General features: G+C 37.2%; 1 protein-coding gene across 4 annotated transcripts; it reads left to right on the top strand.

The window, feature by feature from the left end:
- Positions 1–482: 482 nt before the first annotated feature.
- PTPMT1 (protein tyrosine phosphatase, mitochondrial 1) lies at positions 483–20,372 on the top strand. 4 transcript variants are annotated; one of them, XM_053775491.1, is made up of 5 exons: positions 483–631; positions 12,751–12,910; positions 13,487–13,567; positions 15,062–15,259; positions 20,170–20,372. In XM_053775491.1, the coding sequence occupies exons 1-5, from the start codon at positions 555–557 to the stop codon at positions 20,290–20,292; spliced, it is 639 nt and encodes a 212-aa protein (XP_053631466.1). In that variant the 5' UTR covers positions 483–554; the 3' UTR covers positions 20,293–20,372. The 4 variants fall into 4 exon arrangements, with proteins under 4 accessions (XP_053631466.1, XP_053631468.1, XP_053631467.1 ...); XM_053775493.1 differs by having other exon boundaries at positions 490–588; XM_053775492.2 differs by having other exon boundaries at positions 530–729.
- The last annotated feature ends 772 nt before the right edge of the window (positions 20,373–21,144 follow it).

Genomic DNA, 21,144 nt, shown 5'->3' with positions numbered 1-21,144 from the left:
TTCTTTCTCGGGCCACTCTGCCTTGGTGGGAAACGGCCAATGTGCTAATAAAAAAAATATACTAAATTTTGCTTGAGAAGTTGTGCTTTGTTTGGGACTTCATTTATTGTATATCCTGTGCTGTAATACTGAAATTTAGATTAACATCTCATATTTGTATTCGACCAGCACTAACAACCTACACAGAAGTTAAAGTCTGTTGTGTAGCTAAAAAGCCTAACGAATTGTGCTTGCAAATATTCCTCAATATAGTTACATGTTACATGTAAGTTCTTTTAAGACTGCTCGAAATGCTCTGCGTAACCAGGAAGTTTCTCTAAAGCATGTCAATAATATCACATTTTCTGTATCGACTGTAAACCATTCTTTTAAAGTAATAAATTTTACCCTTTAAAATTGACTTGCCCTATAGCAGAGGGTCGTCGGGCCGTCTACTATAGGGTTCATCCGTCTACTATAGGGTTCATCCGTCTACTATAGGGTTCATCCGTCTACTATAGGGTTCATATGGTCTTAGTACCGTCACAACCCCTTAACCCACCCGCAACAATACCATGGCACCTACATATACACGTGAACGCAGGAAAGGTCGCTGCTTCCTCCAGTTTAAGAGAAAGTTAAAGAAAACTTGGTCAGAAACTCCTTTTTATTTTCAGCGTCATTATTGCTACTATCTTTACGACTGAAGTACATATTTACTGCATGCATGATGCCCTCTAATTGCTTAGAGTAAGTTGATGGTGAAGGGTTATTTTGCATCCTCATTCCCTTTCTCTTGTCAAGCCATTTTACACCTTCAAGGGGGGTGGTGACATGATGGTGTTGAAGGGCTCTTGATCCAAACAGTGGGAACTACTTTCACCTTGGATCAGACCTGATTACCAAACATTCCTCAGGTACTGTGTGACCCCTACGGGTTCGGTGTTGATCATGAATATAATAACTGCAGCATATTGTATGTTATTCACAGTTCACTAGTTAAAAGGTGACACTTTTGTTATGGTTTCTCAAGTTTCAGATTTTTCATGTTTCGATTTCATATTGTAGTGTTATTTGGTATAAAAATGCAAATTAATTCTGTGAGGAAAAAATAAACCATATGCTTAACAATGTTTTACTAAATGTAAACTAGGCATTGTATGCTATAAAAAAATATTTTTTGATTTTTAATAAGTAGCCAAGTTGTTTATTTACAAATTTCATCTCTAGTTGGAGGCTCTTCTGGCAGAGATAAAATATAAACCATTATAAATATATATATATATATATATATATATATATATATATATATATATATAATATATACATATATATATATATATATAATATATACATATATATAATATATAATGTATATATTATATATATGTATATGTTACATATATGTATATGTTACATATATGTATATATTATATATATGTATATATTATATATATATTATATATATATATGTATATATATATATATATATATATATATATATATATATATATATATATATATATATATATATATATATATTTTATTTATTTATTTGCACATTTTCAAAATAGTTTAATAATCTAACCCAATTAATTTTATAAATAAGATCAAAAAGTTAAAAGATCATCCATTGCATGTAATTATATTTGATTGTAAATGCCAAACTCGTATGGGCCATACATCACAGAGGTTTGTTTTTTTTTTAAGTTATAAATGTAGGGTTAGTAGTGTTGAAGGTTAGTGGAGGTGTAAAATTAACATAGTTTGCAACCTGGGGTAAGGAGGAGAGTTAATGGGTATATGTTAAGGTCAGGATGTCCAAGGGGAAGTCTGCATGCTATCATATAGATATGACCCTCCATTCATGTATGGTGAATTATCAGAGCTACCTGGCAGCCCTCTCAGAGGTATCAGGGATCTTTCCATATGTTGGTGCAAACAGTGTGAGCAGCTTTGGAAAGGAAAGAATAATGTTGGTTTAAATATTACAAACTAACTTATATTTATTAGGAATTAAATTCATTTAAATATATACAGAACTGTTTGATTTATAAGAAATAATGTTGGTTTAAAGATATAAAACTGTACAGTACTGTACAGTATTTAAATTTAAAACTCCTTTGTTGTACCTAGAATGGGCTAATAGAATTATTGCAATATTTTGGTCATATCTACCTAATATGCCTTATCTACAACCTTCAAATCACTGTCTATTGATACATTTTTCTGTGGAATATAAATAATCAAACCTACTTGTATACTGTAATCCTGAAATTCCTTTATTTTATTCAATTTTATTGTTTCCACTTCTGTTTGAATCAGAAAATCCTACTAGATTAAATATTCATTAATTATTCAATACCATAGCCAACACCCTGACTTGCTTGCTTTGTCCATTGCTCATGGGAGGTTCCAAAATGTTGGTGAGGGGCTCTTGATCCAAGGAATTGGACCAGACCTCCACTTCCTTGAATTGAAATTAAATGCCTCCCATTGTCTAAGTGCTATGTGACTACTATGGGTTTAGTGCTCCCCATCCCTGATTAAAATAATAAGATAAAAAATATACTTTGAGACTCTTGATAACTCCACCTCTCCCCTTACCCCTTCATCTTCTTCCCTTCTGCTATGAATAACTGTATGACCCATATGGGTTTAGCACTTACCATGAATTTAATAATAACCATTTGTACTGCATTCATTCCCAATTACTATTAAAGTGAATTATGTACAGTACTTGAATTTTCATAATTATTGTGTTGTAACAAAGAGCTTGTAGCTTAGCCAAATCAACCATATATTAGTGCCCTGGTTTATTTATTTCGAAATTGAATCAGTTTCACAGTTTTTAGTGGCCCACTATTATGTATGGACTAGTCAAAAACACAAGATGATGATGTCTTCTTGACGAAGTATGTGTGGTTTTTCCAACTTAAAAACCAATAGTGGTGCCCTGCAACTACAATTCTAAACATCTTTATTTAGCTATACAAAATTAAAAATGAGTTACTGAACTTACGTTAAACAGTACAGTACAGAAGACCCTTGATTTAATGGGCCTCAATTTAATCGACTTGGAAAATATGGAATAAAATCTACTGGGTTAATTGATTCAGAATCAGTGGACAAGGTGCACTGGTTAAAAAATTTTATCTTTTCTGTTACAATCGTGGCAGAAATGATGTCATCTCTGTATGCCACAATCACCATTACTGGTTACCTGCTACCCTCCTGTTAGTTAGATTGAGGGTTTACTGGGCTCCAAAATTTTTTTGAAGTACTGTTTAGGAATACTGGTTGCTTATTTATACATTTTGCTTATTTGAGCATTATGCTTATTTGTACATTTTGCTTATTTGTACATAGTGCGTACTAATACAGTGGTATCTTGACTTATGAGTGCCCCAACTTATGAGTTTTCCGAGTTACGAGCCGTCTCACGGTCGATTTTTTGCTTTGAGTTGCGAGCCAAAATCAGAGTTGAGCTAGCTTCAGATACGTTGCCACTAGTTGGTACTTAAAAAACAATGCTAGTGCAATATTCTCACTGGAGGTAATCATGTAATTTTTTTTTTTTTCAACAAGTCGGCCGTCTCCCACCGAGGCAGGGTGACCCAAAAAAGAAAGAAAATCCCCAAAAAGAAAATGCTTTCATCATCATTCAACACTTTCACCACACTCACACATAATTACTGTTTTTGCAGAGGTGCTCAGAATACAACAGTTTAGAAGCATATACATATAAAGATACACAACATATCCCTCCAAACTGCCAATATCCCAAACCCCTCCTTTAAAGTGCAGACATTGTACTTCCCATTTCCAGGACTCAAGTCCGACTATATGAAAATAACCGGTTTCCCTGAATCCCTTCACTAAATATTACCCTGCTCACACTCCAACAGATCGTCAGGTCCCAAGTGCCATTCGTCTCCATTCACTCCTAACACGCTCATGCACGCTTGCTGGAAGTCCAAGCCCCTTGCCCACAAAACCTCCTTTACCCCCTCTCTCCAACCCTTTCGAGGATGACCCCTACCTCGCCTTCCTCCCCCTATAGATTTATATGCTTTCCATATCATGCTACTTTGATCCATTCTCTCTAAATGACCAAACCACCTCAACAACCCCTCTTCTGCCCTCTGACTAATACTTTTATTAACTCCACATCTTTTCCTAATTTCCACACTCCGAATTTTCTGCATAATATTTACACCACACATTGCCCTTAGACAGGACATCTCCACTGCCTCCAACCGTCTCCTCGCTGCTGCATATAGCACCCAAGCTTCACACCCATACTATACTTTCATACATTCCCTTCTTTGCCTCCATAGATAACGTTTTTTGACTCCACATATACCTCAATGCACTACTCGCCTTTTTTCCCTCATCAATTCTATGATTAACCTCATCCTTCATAAATCCATCCACCGACACGTCAACTCACAAGTATCTGAAAACATTCACTTCTTCCATACTCCTCCTCCCCAATTTGATATCCAATTTTTCTTTATCTAAATCATTTGATACCCTCATCACCTTACTCTTTTCTATGTTCACTTTCAACTTTCTACCTTTACACACATTCCCAAACTCATCCACTAACCTTTGCAATTTTTCTTTAGAATCTCCCATAAGCACAGTATCATCAGCAAAAAGTAACTGTGTTAATTCCCATTTTGAATTTGATTCCCCATAATTTAATCCCACCCCTCTCCCAAACACCCTAGCATTTACTTCTTTTACAACCCCATCTATAAATATATTAAACAACCATGGTGACATTACACATCCCTGTCTAAGACCTACTTTTACCGGGAAGTAGTGTCCCTCTCTTCTACACACCCTAACCTGAGCCTCACTATCCTCATAAAAACTCTTTACAGCATTTAGTAACTTACCACCTATTCCATATACTTGCAACATCTGCCACATTGCTCCCCTATCCACTCTATCATATGCCTTTTCTAAATCCATAAATGCAATATAAGCTTCCCTACCTTTATCTAAATACTGTTCACATATATGCTTCAATGTAAACACTTGATCTACACATCCCCTACCCACTCTGAAACCTCCTTGCTCATCCGCAATCCTACATTCTCTCTTACCTCTAATTCTTTCAATTATAACCCTACCGTACACTTTTCCTGGTATACTCAATAAACTTATTCCTCTATAATTTTTACAATCTCTTTTGTCCCCTTTCCCTTTATATAAAGGGACTATACATGCTCTCTGCCAATCCCTAGGAACCTTCCCCTCTTTCATACATTTATTAAACAAAAGTACCAACCACTCCAACACTATATCCCCCCCTGCTTTTAACATTTCTGTCATGATCCCATCAGTTCCAGCTGCTTTACCCCCTTTCATTCTACGTAATGCCTCGCGTACCTCCCCCACACTTACATTCTGCTCTTCTTCACTCCTAAAAGATGGTATACCTCCCTGACCAGTGCATGAAATTACCGCCTCCCTTTCTTCCTCAACATTTAAAAGTTCCTCAAAATATTCTCGCCATCTACCTAATACCTCCCTCTCCCCATCTACTAACTCCCCTACTCTGTTTTTAACTGACAAATCCATACTTTCCCTAGGCTTTCTTAACTTGTTTAACTCCAAAATTTTTTCTTATTTTCATTAAAATTTCTTGACAGTGCCTCTCCCACTCTATCATCTGCTCTCCTTTTGCACTCTCTCACCACTCTCTTCACCTTTCTTTTACTCTCCATATACTCTGCTCTTCTTATAACACTTCTGCTTTGTAAAAACCTCTCATAAGCTAACTTTTTCTCTTTTATCACACCCTTTACTTCATCATTCCACCAATCACTCCTCTTTCCACTTGCCCCCACCCTCCCATAACCACAAACTTCTGCCCCACATTCTAATACTGCATTTTTAAAACTATTCCAACCCTCTTCAACCCCCCCCCCCACTACTCATCTTTGCACTAGCCCACCTTTCTGCCAACAGTCGCTTATATCTCCCCCGAACTTCCTCCTCCCTTAGTTTATACACTTTCACCTCCCGCTTACTTGTTGTTGCCACCTTCCTCTTTTCCCATCTACCTCTTACTCTAACTGTAGCTACAACTAAATAATGATCCGATATATCAGTTGCCCCTCTATAAACATGTACATCCTGGAGCCTACCCATCAACCTTTTATCCACCAATACATAATCTAACAAACTACTTTCATTATGTGCTACATCATACCTTGTATATTTATTTATCCTCTTTTTCATAAAATATGTTTTACTTATTACCAAATCTCTTTCTACACATAGCTCAATTAACCCTTTGACTGTTTCAGGCCCCTCTCTGAAACTGTCATTCTATGTCGCTCAATTTTTGAAAAAAAAAAATTATTTTTTCTTATGAAATGATAGAGAATCTTTTCCCGATGGTAATGACACCAAAAGTTCGAAATTTGGTCGAAAACTCATGGAATTATGCTCCCGCGAAGTTAGCGGTCTCGGCGACATATGCGTATCGGCGATTTCGCCGACTTTGAGCCCTATTGTCAGCCAATTCCATTGTTCCAGTTGACCAAACTCATAGCTATTTCTTTAGAACTCCATTTTATCTATCAGCTCAGTACAAGAAACCTCCCATTTACTAATTTGGACTACCCAGTATGGTGGTCAGAAATTGGCAATTTGGCCAATTTCACACAAACTAAAAAAGATGCCAATTTCAAAATAGGGTCCAGAATAAACAAGGTAGACATTCGTGGCACTAAAATAACATATGCTCTGTTCATTAGTCACATCTCTAGGCCCCTCTTATATTATTATTGCTTTCTATTTTGATTTTTTATTCATACAAAAAAATACAAAATTTACTGTTATGCAGACTACTGCATTACTGTAAAAATGGTATAAATAATATCAGTGCACTAGTGAAAGACTATTACACTCCCCAGTTGACATGTATTGGACGTGTGGTGTGATTTATTTACTCCTGAACATTGGTAAAAATCGAACATTTCCGCTACTTTGAGCTCAGTTTCAAGGTCGTTTTCATTGTCAAAGTAATGAAAATCATCTCTATTTCTGTAGTATGTTTTCCATTTTATCACCTAAGACCATGAAAACGTGAATACAACAATAAATACTATACGAAAATACACCTCAAAGTCGGCGTTTTATTCCAAAAAAACGATCAGTTTTTTTTTTTCTCATTACGCAATGTGTGCTGCAGGATTTTTTTTATGTGGTGCACACTGACCACACAGACCCATTCTCTCACATGTGGGCCTACCAGCTTTCTCCCGCTTGATTTGAAGCCGCTAGAATTATTGAGTATATATACGTCAGAAACATTGGCTCGTAAGACGTATTTATACGTCGAAAACAGTCAAAGGGTTAAAGGCTCCCCATTTACATTTACCCCTGGCACCCCAAATTTACCTACTACTCCCTCCATAACATTTTTACCCACTTTAGCATTGAAATCCCCAACCACCATTACTCTCACACTTGATTCAAAACTCCCCACGCATTCATTCATTCATTCGTGTAATTATCTTTAGTTATTCTACAAAAATATAAAGTTGCCAAGTTTTTGACATTTGCAAAATATCTTGCCCTTTACTCCCACACAAATCCCAAAATATTTGGAATATTTCCAATATTTCACAAGCCAGTTGTGGAACAATCATTTTTTATGATTCCTGTCAATATTATTGCATTTACTTCAGTAATAAATGGTGAGCTTCATGAAATAAGTCAATAACTTAGTTCTGAGATATTCACCGGGAACGCGGGCCTGCCTCCCATCTCGGGAAATTTTTTTTTCCGGGAAAATCGCTTTTGTTTCAGTGTATTCCTTATGAAACTTGTGATCTAGTGCAGTTAGCCTCTCAAAAACTCCATTTTCTCTTACCCAGTACCAAAGAACACATTATAGGAATGAGTAGTAATGATTTTATATGCTTGGACTGGTCCTGGACACTCGCCATTTTATGGCCTCTTTTTTCATTCTAAGGTATATATCATGTTTCTGTGTTACTTACAGTGTTTATTATGTCATATTACCTGGAGTTTACCTGGAGAGAGTTCCTGGGGTCAACGCCCCCGCGGCCCGGTCTGTGACCAGGCCTCCTATTATTAGATCAATTTTGATAGACAAATAAGCCATAGAGTTGATATTAGCGTTATATTGAAGCATTTTCTCCTGCCCCTCGAGGCTTGGGTTTTTTGGGGGCTAGAACGAATTAATGGCATTTCAGTTAATTTCACTGAGGAAAATTGATTTGATATACGAGCAACTTGAGTTATGAGCTCAGTCATGGAATGAATTAAACTAGTAAGTCAAGGTACCACTGTATTACAGTATTGCTGCTTAACTATTCATACATTTTCTTTGCAAATTAGGCAGCTATATCCATCATTTGTAGAATTTCTTTGTAAATAATGATGAATACTTCTGCTCAGTGTGTGATTGAACAAGTAACTACTGTAGCCTGCACAGTTGCTTTTCAAGTAATATCTTTAAAAATTTAAAAAATGGGTAGCTGGCATTAATAATTTATTCAGTGGAATATTTTTTCAAAGAGTGATAAAGTATGAGCAAATGCTGTGTAACACTTTCCAGTGACATTACTGTATACAGTAATGACAGAGGAAAGTAGTGAACTTTACTAAACAATGCACAAAAGCAAGTGGAGATGAAAGTCTTAATATTCAGGTTACATTTTTTTGTGTTTTACTAACATGAATGTACAGAATCTGTGGCATTAAATGTAGTAATCTACATCTTAAGATTGAAGTTAATGATATCAAAGATAAATGGCAAAATGGTGATTTTACTATGACAAGGCTTCACCACTGAAACAATGAATACAATATACTATAGTACTCAGTATATTTTGAAAATAAAACAAGCAGTGAAATAATCCTCAAGATAGGTGACACCCAAATGGAAATAATAAACTTAATGTACATTTTTGTGATTATGTACATACATACGTCTAATTAAATTTGTCTTCACTGCTATCAAGTCACAAAAATCTATCCAAATATAAATCATTACTCGACTCATTATCATTATTTTTTTTTTTTAACTTGCCCTATCTCATTGGGAGACGGCTAGTGTATTAAAAAAAAAATCTTGCACAATATCTGGGCCTTGGGCTCAACAATGCTGTAAGCCTTTAACATAATTATAGTTGCATGCATTAATCATTGCCCTCTTTATGTATCAAATTCTGAACTGGTACAGTATATACTAGGCAATATTGTAAAATAACAGCACAGTACTGTATTTCTATTTTATTTTCAACAAGTCGGCCGTCTCCCACCTAGGCAGGGTGACCCAAAAAGAAAGAAAAACCACAAACAAAAATGCTTTCATCATCATTCAGCACTTTCACCTCACTCATACATAATCACTGTTTTTGCAAAGGCGCCCAGATACAACAGCTTAGAAGCACATTTAAAGATACAATATAAAAAGTGACCTGAAATAATATAATAAACTCCATATAGACTATAATATCAGGGCCCCAATTATATATATACTGTACTGTCCTATTACACATCCCTCCAAACTGTCAATATCCCAAACCCCTCCTTTAAAGTGCAGGTATTGTACTTCCCATTTCCAGAACTCAAGTCCAGCTATATGAAAGACAACCATTTTCCCTGAATCTTTTCACTAAATATTAACATGCTCTCACTCCAACAGCTCGTCAGGTCCCAAAAACAATTCGTCTCCATTCACTCCTATCTAACACGCTCACGCACGCTTGCTGAAACCAAGCCCCTCACCCACAAAACCTTTACCCTCTCCCTCCAGCCTTTTCAAGGACGACCCTTAGCCCGCCTTCTTTCCCCTACAGATTTATGCACTCTCTTGTCATTCTACTTTGATCCATTCTCTCTAAATGACCAAACCACCTCAAAAACCCCTTTTCAGCCCTCTGACTAAAACTTTTATTAACTCCACACCTGCTCCTAATTTCCACACTCCAAATTCTCTGCATAATATTTATACCACACATTGCCCTTAGACAGGACATCTCCACTGCTACCAACTGCCTCCTCGCTGCCGCATTTACAACCCAAGCTTCACACCCATATAAGAGTGATGGTACCACTATACGTACTTTCATGCATTCCATTCTGCCTCCATTGATGACATTTTTTTTGTCTCCACATATACCTCAATGCACCACTCACCTTTTTTCCCTCATCAGTTCTATGGTTAACCTCATCCTTCATAAACCCATCCGCTGACACATCAATTCCCAAATATCTGAAAACATTCATTTCTTCCATACTCCTTCTCCCCAATGTGATATCCAATTTTTCTTTATCTAAATCATTTGATACCCTCATCACCTTACTCTTATCTATGTTCACTTTTAACTTTCTACTTTTTATTGTTATTATTATTATACAATACTAAAAACAAACACTAAATACAAGTGGGATAGCCACATAGTTCTGTCCATGTGTACCACACATCTGTTACAAGTTACATAAAACTGCCAGTTTTATGTGACTACACTGTTCTTTATTCGTAATATATATTATTTCATGTAAATTCCAAATATTTACCTCAACTCTATGTCATAAGTTGTTTTCCTCTTTTTTTTTCATAGTCCCTCTGCAACCAGAGTATTGTATGATACTACACATTATTATTATTATTTGTTATTACTATTATTACTGTATTATTAATATTATTACTGTATTATTTCATATTACTTTTATTATTATTATTATTATTTGTACTAGCATTATTCTCATTATTTGTTATTATTTGTACAATTCTTCTTACCTTTGATATACCTTTGATGAGTTACAAGAGTTTTTTCTACTTCTAGTCTGGCCTTGGGCCAGGCTCATTTTGTGCTTGCCTGGTCAGTCAGGCTGTTGCTGACCCACTTATCCATCACAGCCCAGTTATTATTATTATTATTATTATTGTTATTATTATTATTTATTATATTATTATTTTTATTATCACACCGGCCGATTCCCACCAAGGCAGGGTGGCCCGAAAAAGAAAAACTTTCACCATCATTCACTCCATCACTGTCTTGCCAGAAGGGTGCTTTACACTACAGTTTTTAAACTGCAACATTAACACCCCTCCTTCAGAGTGCAGGCACTGTACTTCCCATCTCCAGGACTCAAGTCCGGCCTGCCGGTTTCCCTGAATCCCTTCATAAATGTTACTTTGCTCACACTCCAACAGCACGTCAAGTATTAAAAACCATTTGTCTCCATTCACTCCTATCAAACACGCTCACGCATGCCTGCTGGAAGTCCAAGCCCCTCGCACACAAAACCTCCTTTACCCCCTCCCTCCAACCCTTCCTAGGCCGACCCCTACCCCGCCTTCCTTCCACTACAGACTGATACACTCTTGAAGTCATTCTGTTTCGCTCCATTCTCTCTACATGTCCGAACCACCTCAACAACCCTTCCTCAGCCCTCTGGACAACAGTTTTGGTAATCCCGCACCTCCTCCTAACTTCCAAACTACGAATTCTCTGCATTATATTCACACCACACATTGCCCTCAGACATGACATCTCCACTGCCTCCAGCCTTCTCCTCGCTGCAACATTCATCACCCACGCTTCACACCCATATAAGAGCGTTGGTAAAACTATACTCTCATACATTCCCCTCTTTGCCTCCAAGGACAAAGTTCTTTGTCTCCACAGACTCCTAAGTGCACCACTCACTCTTTTTCCCTCATCAATTCTATGATTCACCTCATCTTTCATAGACCCATCCGCTGACACGTCCACTCCCAAATATCTGAATACGTTCACCTCCTCCATACTCTCTCCCTCCAATCTGATATTCAATCTTTCATCACCTAATCTTTTTGTTATCCTCATAACCTTACTCTTTCCTGTATTCACCTTTAATTTTCTTCTTTTGCACACCCTACCAAATTCATCCACCAATCTCTGCAACTTCTCTTCAGAATCTCCCAAGAGCACAGTGTCATCGGCAAAGAGCAGCTGTGACAACTCCCACTTTGTGTGTGATTCTTTATCTTTTAACTCCACGCCTCTTGCCAAGACCCTCGCATTTACTTCTCTTACAACCCCATCTATAAATATATTAAACAACCACGGTGACATCACACATCCTTGTCTAAGGCCTACTTTTACTGGGAAAAAATTTCCCTCTTTCCTACATACTCTAACTTGAGCCTCACTATCCTCGTAAAAACTCTTCACTGCTTTCAGTAACCTACCTCCTACACCATACACTTGCAACATCTGCCACATTGCCCCCCTATCCACCCTGTCATATTCAAGCTATTGTTATAATTATTAGAAGCTATCAAATTTTTAATATAATTATAGTTTTTGTCATAAATATAAAATGTAATGCACTTCTGTAAATGAAGATATTTCATTGTTTTAATATATGTATAAGAAAGTTAATGTTTGTCATTTTTAAAAACTGTGTAGGGTGTTTGTACAATAGTTTTTTTTTTTTTCACAGTTGGATTATGGCAGATTAAGGCTTGTAATGCAAATGTAATACTAGGTCTTTAAGGAAATTAAATTTTAATAGTCAAGATACTAAAACTTTTCTTTGGCTTACCATTTATATATATACTACATGCATATATAGGCTCAAAGAGATAAATATCGTATAACTGCTGTCCATTGTGGCTAACTAGAAGGAAGAAAGGCAGTCAAGATTGTGATCTCCTTTGGCTATATTTATAAGAACAAAGGTTCTGCTGCTGTTATTCACTCCCCTGTCTCATTCTAGCAAGAGCAAGACCATGGGCAGGTTGTTTGCCCGAGTAACATTCGTCCCATCTCTGATATTCAATATTTTTATGGAGAGAGTGTCATCACGCCGTTGGTTTGATCGTATTGATAATAGAGTGATTCTGGGAGCTTTGCCATTCAAAAGCATGACAAAGCAGGTGAGTCAATGCTATTGTACACATCTGATTTCTTGTACTGTATCTATAAGCTGTAATTTTTTTGGGATGCAGTACTTACTTGCATTTGCTGTTGGTATCAATGAGGATTACATAAATGCAGGACACCCATCTATTTGTTAGTGATGTGTGAAAAAGATCAAGAATGACTAGTGGAAAAATTTTCCTAGCTTCTTGTTCAATTTCTGCAATATTCTCTTAGTATGTACTTTGTTTTTTGTAGAGTAATTGATGCTGATGAAGGGAAGTGTTCATGGTCCAAGGAATTGGAGCTACTATCCCTTTTCTTGGATGAAACTTGATTACCAACCATTGCCCATTTGGTGTATGACCTGCTATGGGTTTCAGTCAAAAAAAAAAAAAAATCTTTTTTTTTTACATAGGCCCACCCATTTATCTAGTTGGCTTCTTGGAAAGCTGTCATTAAAATCTATAAGTATTTCCATTATGTGTTGAGCTTTAATACATTACTCTAAAATTGTTGGTACAAAGATCATATACATGTATACATACTGTATATACCGTACTATATTATAATTACTCTTCATATTTTTACAGCTCGTGGAAACAGAGAGAGTCCGTGGAGTGATATCTATGAATGAAGATTATGAACTAAAATGGCTCTCTAATATGAAAAGGGTAAATCTAATTTCTTTATTTTTATTACAGTTTAGTTATACTTTACAAATCAACATTAATATATATTTATGTATTGGAATATCAGCTTGAATATCATTGACATATGTATTGCTTATTTGTTTACCCTTTCACTGTCAAGACCCCTGAAATTAAAAGTGCTGTGTAGGGATTTTTAAAAAATTATGAATATTCTTTCTTCTGAAGTAGTAGAGAATATTTTTCTGAAGATAAAGACATAAAAAAAATATGAAATGTGATGTAAATCTTATGGAATTACACAGGTGCAAAATTGGCAGCCTGGGTGCTATTCACTCATTGGCAGTTTCACAAATTTTTAATCCTATTTTAAACCAAATTCTTAACTATTTCACCAATATGCCTTCTGTTCTGTTGACTGAGCACAAGAAACCACCTATTCAGTAATTTGGCCAATTTTGCAAAAAATCAGCAAATTCCAATTTAAAAACAGAATCCAAAATAAACACTTCATGTATTACAGCAGGTTAAGCAACCTATCCTTTGTTCATTAATCATATCCCCAGGCCTCTCCTATATAACACTTGCCCTCCATCATGAATTCATCATCACACTAAAAAACTGAAGCTTTACCCTATTTCTTGGAATTATCGATCCTTGTTTAGGGCTTCAAAATAATTGAAGCAGACCTAGTAAAAACCCTGCAGGGATCGAGACTTAGCTCCTGTCCCCACTTCTCGACTTGTTGCTTGCCAGATTCACTCCCTTGTAGCATTGTGGGCCATATCGTACCTTCTCTAAAAGCTAGGGATGGAGCCTGCCTCCACCACTTCTTCATAGAAATAATTCTACTTTCCAGCCATCCTGAAACTGAAGAAATACTTCATGAAAACCTGTGACTCATCTGTGTCAACTTCCAGCTGTGTCCCTAAGTTCCTGTTTCTCGTCTCTCAGTCTGTCCCCGAGTATCCTATCAGTTCCTGTCTTTTTTACTCTTCTCATCAGTTTTATATCATCAGCAAACAGGGATGCATCTGACTTAGTTGTTTGGCACATCATTCTCATAAACCAGAAACAGTACTGCCCTAATACTGATCCTTAGTTATGGTTTTGGGTAATCTTCGGTATTTTGGGGTAACTAGTGTGACTGAGATTTTTGTTCTCATTGTTAGCTTCATTGCTCATGTCTCCCTGTTACTTCCTCCATCTTGCCTAAACTTTCATCTTGTGTGTATTGGATTTATCTACAGTATCATTTTTCATTGCAGGCCAGAACCAGTTGCTTCAAATAATATAGTCTATTTAAGTTTGTCTTTCAAAAAATGTTAACATTTGAAAGTAGATGAAATATATTGAGAAGAGTTTATGCAAAACCACCACCACCTCCATTGCCTCCTCCTCCGACTTTTTTTTTTTTCTCTCTTCTTTCGCTTTCTCATGTGAAATTAAGATGTGGTATAATTAAATGCAGCATTGCAATTTAATTGTGGTTTCTTAATATCGGCTTCATTTTTTCAGGACTGGGAAAATTCTGGGGTGAAGTTTCTTCAGCTCAGTACAGTAGATATATTTGAAGCTCCTTGCCAAGAGAAACTTAAGAAAGGTGTTGAGTTCATCCAAGATTTTGATAAATCTGATAGTGATGGCCTTGTGTATGTTCACTGCAAAGCTGGAAGGACCAGGAGTGCTACTCTTGTTGCCTGCTACTTAATGGCTGTAAGTATAAAGACATCATTGTACCACTTAGTGTAATTTATGATTTTTTAGTTTGTTTGTAATATACAGAGATACAGTAAACCAATATATTTGCAATAGTTTCTTTCTTTCAACACACCGGCTGTATCCCACCGAGGCGGGGTGGCCCAAAAGGAAAAACGAAAGTTTCTCCTTTTACATTTAGTAATATATACAGGAGAAAGGGTTACTAGCTCCTTGCTCCTGGCATTTTAGTCGCCTCTTACAACACGCATGGCTTACGGAGGAAGAATTCTGTTCCACTTCCCCATGGAGGTAAGAGGAAATAAACAAGGACAAGAACTAGAAAGAAAATAGAAGAAAACCCAGAGGGGTGTGTATATATATGCTTGTACATGTATATGTAGTGTGACCTAAGTGTAAGTAGAAGTAGCAAGACGTACCTGAAATCTTGCATGTGTATGAGACAAAAAAAAGACACCAGCAATCCTAACATCGTGTAAGACAATTACAAGCTTCCGTTTTACACTCACTTGGCAGGACGGTAGTACCTCCCTGGGCAGCTGCTGTTTACCAACCTACTAACTAGGATTTGCAATAGTTATCTTACTTCAAAAATACCCTAGGGGCACAAATTAGCCTTTCAACAAAACGTAGTTTTATGCTACCCATTGACGTAAGGCATTAGCAGGTAATTATATATTATAGTCATTTGAAAAACTGCAATATTTAGAAGGAAAAGAATTACATGTACATACTGAACTGTTCAAGAATAAAAAAAAACACAGAGTTCACTGATTAGAATATAACTAGTGTTCATACCAGGAACATGAAACATGAATGGAACAAAAAGCTCTTTGTTGTCATATGTGTGTTTCACACAAGTCACAGATGTGTCACTGTGGTAGGTGAGTAAGACACATGTGCAACAGTTGGGTATCTTTATTTCTGAATATTTGTAGGTTGGTAGACAGCAACCACCCAGGGAAGTACTACCGTCCTGCCAGATGACTGTGAAACAAAAACCTGTAACTGTTTTGCATGATGGTAGGATTGCTGGTTTCTTTTTCTGTCTCATAAACACGCTAAGATAACAGGGATATCTTGCTACTCCTACTTACACTTTGGTCACACTTCACAGACACGCACAGACACGCACATGCATATATATATATACATACATCTAGGTTTTTCTCCTTTTTCTAAATAGCTCTTGTTCTTTTTTATTTCTTCTATTGTCCATGGGGAAGTGGAAAAGAATCTTTCCTCCGTAAGCCATGCGTGTCGTATGAGGCGACTAAAATGCCGGGAGCAATGGGCTAGTAACCCCTTCTCCTGTATACAATTACTAAAAAAGAGAAGAAGAAAAACTTTATAAAACTGGGTTGCTTAAATGTGCGTGGATGTAGTGCGGATGACAAGAAACAGATGATTGCTGATGTTATGAATGAAAAGAAGTTGGATGTCCTGGCCCTAAGCGAAACAAAGCTGAAGGGGGTAGGAGAGTTTCAGTGGGGGGAAATAAATGGGATTAAATCTGGAGTATCTGAGAGAGTTAGAGCAAAGGAAGGGGTAGCAGTAATGTTAAATGATCAGTTATGGAAGGAGAAAAGAGAATATGAATGTGTAAATTCAAGAATTATGTGGATTAAAGTAAAGGTTGGATGCGAGAAGTGGGTCATAATAAGCGTATATGCACCTGGAGAAGAGAGGAATGCAGAGGAGAGAGAGAGATTTTGGGAGATGTTAAGTGAATGTATAGGAGCCTTTGAACCAAGTGAGAGAGTAATTGTGGTAGGGGACTTGAATGCTAAAGTAGGAGAAACTTTTAGAGAGGGTGTGGTAGGTAAGTTTGGGGTGCCAGGTGTAAATGATAATGGGAGCCCTTTGATTGAACTTTGTATAGAAAGGGGTTTAGTTATAGGTAATACATATTTTAAGAAAAAGAGGATAAATAAGTATACACGATATGATGTAGGGCGAAATGACAGTAGTTTGTTGGATTATGTATTGGTAGATAAAAGACTGTTGAGTAGACTTCAGGATGTACATGTTTATAGAGGGGCCACAGATATATCAGATCACTTTCTAGTTGTAGCTACACTGAGAGTAAAAGGTAGATGGGATACAAGGAGAATAGAAGCATCAGGGAAGAGAGAGGTGAAGGTTTATAAACTAAAAGAGGAGGCAGTTAGGGTAAGATATAAACAGCTATTGGAGGATAGATGGGCTAATGAGATCATAGGCAATGGGGTCGAAGAGGTATGGGGTAGGTTTAAAAATGTAGTGTTAGAGTGTTCAGCAGAAGTTTGTGGTTACAGGAAAGTGGGTGCAGGAGGGAAGAGGAGCGATTGGTGGAATGATGATGTAAAGAGAGTAGTAAGGGAGAAAAAGTTAGCATATGAGAAGTTTTTACAAAGTAGAAGTGATGCAAGGAGGGAAGAGTATATGGAGAAAAAGAGAGAAGTTAAGAGAGTGGTGAAGCAATGTAAAAAGAGAGCAAATGAGAGAGTGGGTGAGATGTTATCAACAAATTTTGTTGAAAATAAGAAAAAGTTTTGGAGTGAGATTAACAAGTTAAGAAAGCCTAGAGAACAAATGGATTTGTCAGTTAAAAATAGGAGAGGAGAGTTATTAAATGGAGAGTTAGAGGTATTGGGAAGATGGAAGGAATATTTTGAGGAATTGTTAAATGTTGATGAAGATAGGGAAGCTGTGATTTCGTGTATAGGGCAAGGAGGAATAACATCTTGTAGGAGTGAGGAAGAGCCAGTTGTGAGTGTGGGGGAAGTTCGTGAGGCAGTAGGTAAAATGAAAGGGGGTAAGGCAGCCGGGATTGATGGGATAAAGATAGAAATGTTAAAAGCAGGTGGGGATATAGTTTTGGAGTGGTTGGTGCAATTATTTAATAAATGTATGGAAGAGGGTAAGGTACCTAGGGATTGGCAGAGAGCATGCATAGTTCCTTTGTATAAAGGCAAAGGGGATAAAAGAGAGTGCAAAAATTATAGGGGGATAAGTCTGTTGAGTGTACCTGGTAAAGTGTATGGTAGAGTTATAATTGAAAGAATTAAGAGTAAGACGGAGAATAGGATAGCAGATGAACAAGGAGGCTTTAGGAAAGGTAGGGGGTGTGTGGACCAGGTGTTTACAGTGAAACATATAAGTGAACAGTATTTAGATAAGGCTAAAGAGGTCTTTGTGGCATTTATGGATTTGGAAAAGGCGTATGACAGGGTGGATAGGGGGGCAATGTGGCAGATGTTGCAAGTGTATGGTGTAGGAGGTAGGTTACTGAAAGCAGTGAAGAGTTTTTACGAGGATAGTGAGGCTCAAGTTAGAGTATGTAGGAAAGAGGGAAATTTTTTCCCAGTAAAAGTAGGCCTTAGACAAGGATGTGTGATGTCACCGTGGTTGTTTAATATATTTATAGATGGGGTTGTAAGAGAAGTAAATGCGAGGGTCTTGGCAAGAGGCGTGGAGTTAAAAGATAAAGAATCACACACAAAGTGGGAGTTGTCACAGCTGCTCTTTGCTGATGACACTGTGCTCTTGGGAGATTCTGAAGAGAAGTTGCAGAGATTGGTGGATGAATTTGGTAGGGTGTGCAAAAGAAGAAAATTAAAGGTGAATACAGGAAAGAGTAAGGTTATGAGGATAACAAAAAGATTAGGTGATGAAAGATTGAATATCAGATTGGAGGGAGAGAGTATGGAGGAGGTGAACGTATTCAGATATTTGGGAGTGGACGTGTCAGCGGATGGGTCTATGAAAGATGAGGTGAATCATAGAATTGATGTGGGAAAAAGAGTGAGTGGTGCACTTAGGAGTCTGTGGAGACAAAGAACTTTGTCCTTGGAGGCAAAGAGGGGAATGTATGAGAGTATAGTTTTACCAACGCTCTTATATGGGTGTGAAGCGTGGGTGATGAATGTTGCAGCGAGGAGAAGGCTGGAGGCAGTGGAGATGTCATGTCTGAGGGCAATGTGTGGTGTGAATATAATGCAGAGAATTCGTAGTTTGGAAGTTAGGAGGAGGTGCGGGATTACCGAAACTGTTGTCCAGAGGGCTGAGGAAGGGTTGTTGAGGTGGTTCGGACATGTAGAGAGAATGGAGCGAAACAGAATGACTTCAAGAGTGTATCAGTCTGTAGTGGAAGGAAGGCGGGGTAGGGGTCGGCCTAGGAAGGGTTGGAGGGAGGGGGTAAAGGAGGTTTTGTGTGCGAGGGGCTTGGACTTCCAGCAGGCATGCGTGAGCGTGTTTGATAGGAGTGAATGGAGACAAATGGTTTTTAATACTTGACGTGCTGTTGGAGTGTGAGCAAAGTAACATTTATGAAGGGATTCAGGGAAACCGGCAGGCCGGACTTGAGTCCTGGAGATGGGAAGTACAGTGCCTGCACTCTGAAGGAGGGGTGTTAATGTTGCAGTTTAAAAACTGTAGTGTAAAGCACCCTTCTGGCAAGACAGTGATGGAGTGAATGATGGTGAAAGTTTTTCTTTTTCGGGCCACCCTGCCTTGGTGGGAATCGGCCGGTGTGATAATAAAAAAAAAAAAAAATAATTTGTCTATGCAGTATGCTTCTTCAGTTGAATACAGAGGACACAACATAAGCATTGGAGAGTTAAAGGTGATATGATCACTGATCACATCATCTGTGACTGCTCCACTTTAAATCTATACCAAGACAAAATTCTTTGAGATGTTAAGGATTTAGGCTTTATTCTCAGTGTTGCAGCGGTGTGTGACCCCTATGGCTATAGCGCTTAGTTATGATTGTAATAATATTCTCAGTGTTTTTACTGCAACAAGTGTAATTGTGGAATTAGTAGCTATAATGTTTATATTAAAATCTTGAATAATATAATATACAGTACTGTTCTGTTCATAGATAACTCACCTTTTTTTAATGCTTATTTTTTATTTTGCAGAAGTACAAGTTGACACCTGAGGCTGCTGTTTCTCACATGCAATCAGTGCGTTCCCACATCTGGCTTGGTCCCAAACAATATGAAGCACTTCATACATACCACAATAGATTGGGAGAGAGATAATATACTATATATGATTCTTAATTCTGTAGATCTTCTCTTTCTTAATTCATGTGTAATATGAATAAAGTTCTTATCTTCTACATTAATTACAAAATTTCCTTCATATTTTGACTTTATAACATATTTCTAAAGTATAAATACAAATTTGGTAAGACACATGTGCAACATTAGGTATTGCCTACACAGTAGGCTTCTTCAATCAAATACAGAAAAGTTGGCAGAAGCAGTAGAGATGTGAAGACGATGTAATTAGTCCATCACCCTTGAAGATGTAGTTATGAGGTGGTCAGTCCCTCAGCCTGGAGAAGAGATTTTGTTCCATAGTCTAAAACAATGTACTTTCCCAGATTAGCACTTTGTTTTTGCTATGAATCCATTGCACCTGGCATTTTGACATAAATAATATTTTGGCAATTGTTACAAGAAACCATATAGGTGAGAGAAAGAGTAATAGATGGAAAGAAGTCATTACTGTGTTCAACTTGAGCATATAAATGAGAGCAGGAATTGTTAGTTTCATGGAGTACAGAAAGGACTGCATGATATACTAAATTTTTTTGCCCACAAAAAAATTTAAATGTACCCCTTTGTCCTTTTTCTTTATTCATCACTATTTATGGTTTTAACTTGTAATTCAATATTTGACTACCTTCTCTTGCACCGGATAGGTACTGTATGACCCTGATGGGTATAGCACTTTCCCCTATAATGGATGTATTTCACAACAGCGTATTTCAGATTTTTCCATGAAGCCTTGTGGATTTTTTGGTGTGGTACGCATGCAAGGCATATTTTTATATAATATCAAGCCTTATTAGATGGAATATACCACATTTTAAGGTAAATAAACCC

This window comes from Cherax quadricarinatus, chromosome 10, assembly GCF_038502225.1.
Source record: "Cherax quadricarinatus isolate ZL_2023a chromosome 10, ASM3850222v1, whole genome shotgun sequence".
Taxonomy (NCBI): domain Eukaryota; kingdom Metazoa; phylum Arthropoda; class Malacostraca; order Decapoda; family Parastacidae; genus Cherax; species Cherax quadricarinatus.
Note: the sequence above shows the minus strand (reverse complement) of the source record. Positions and strands in the feature narration are given on the sequence as shown.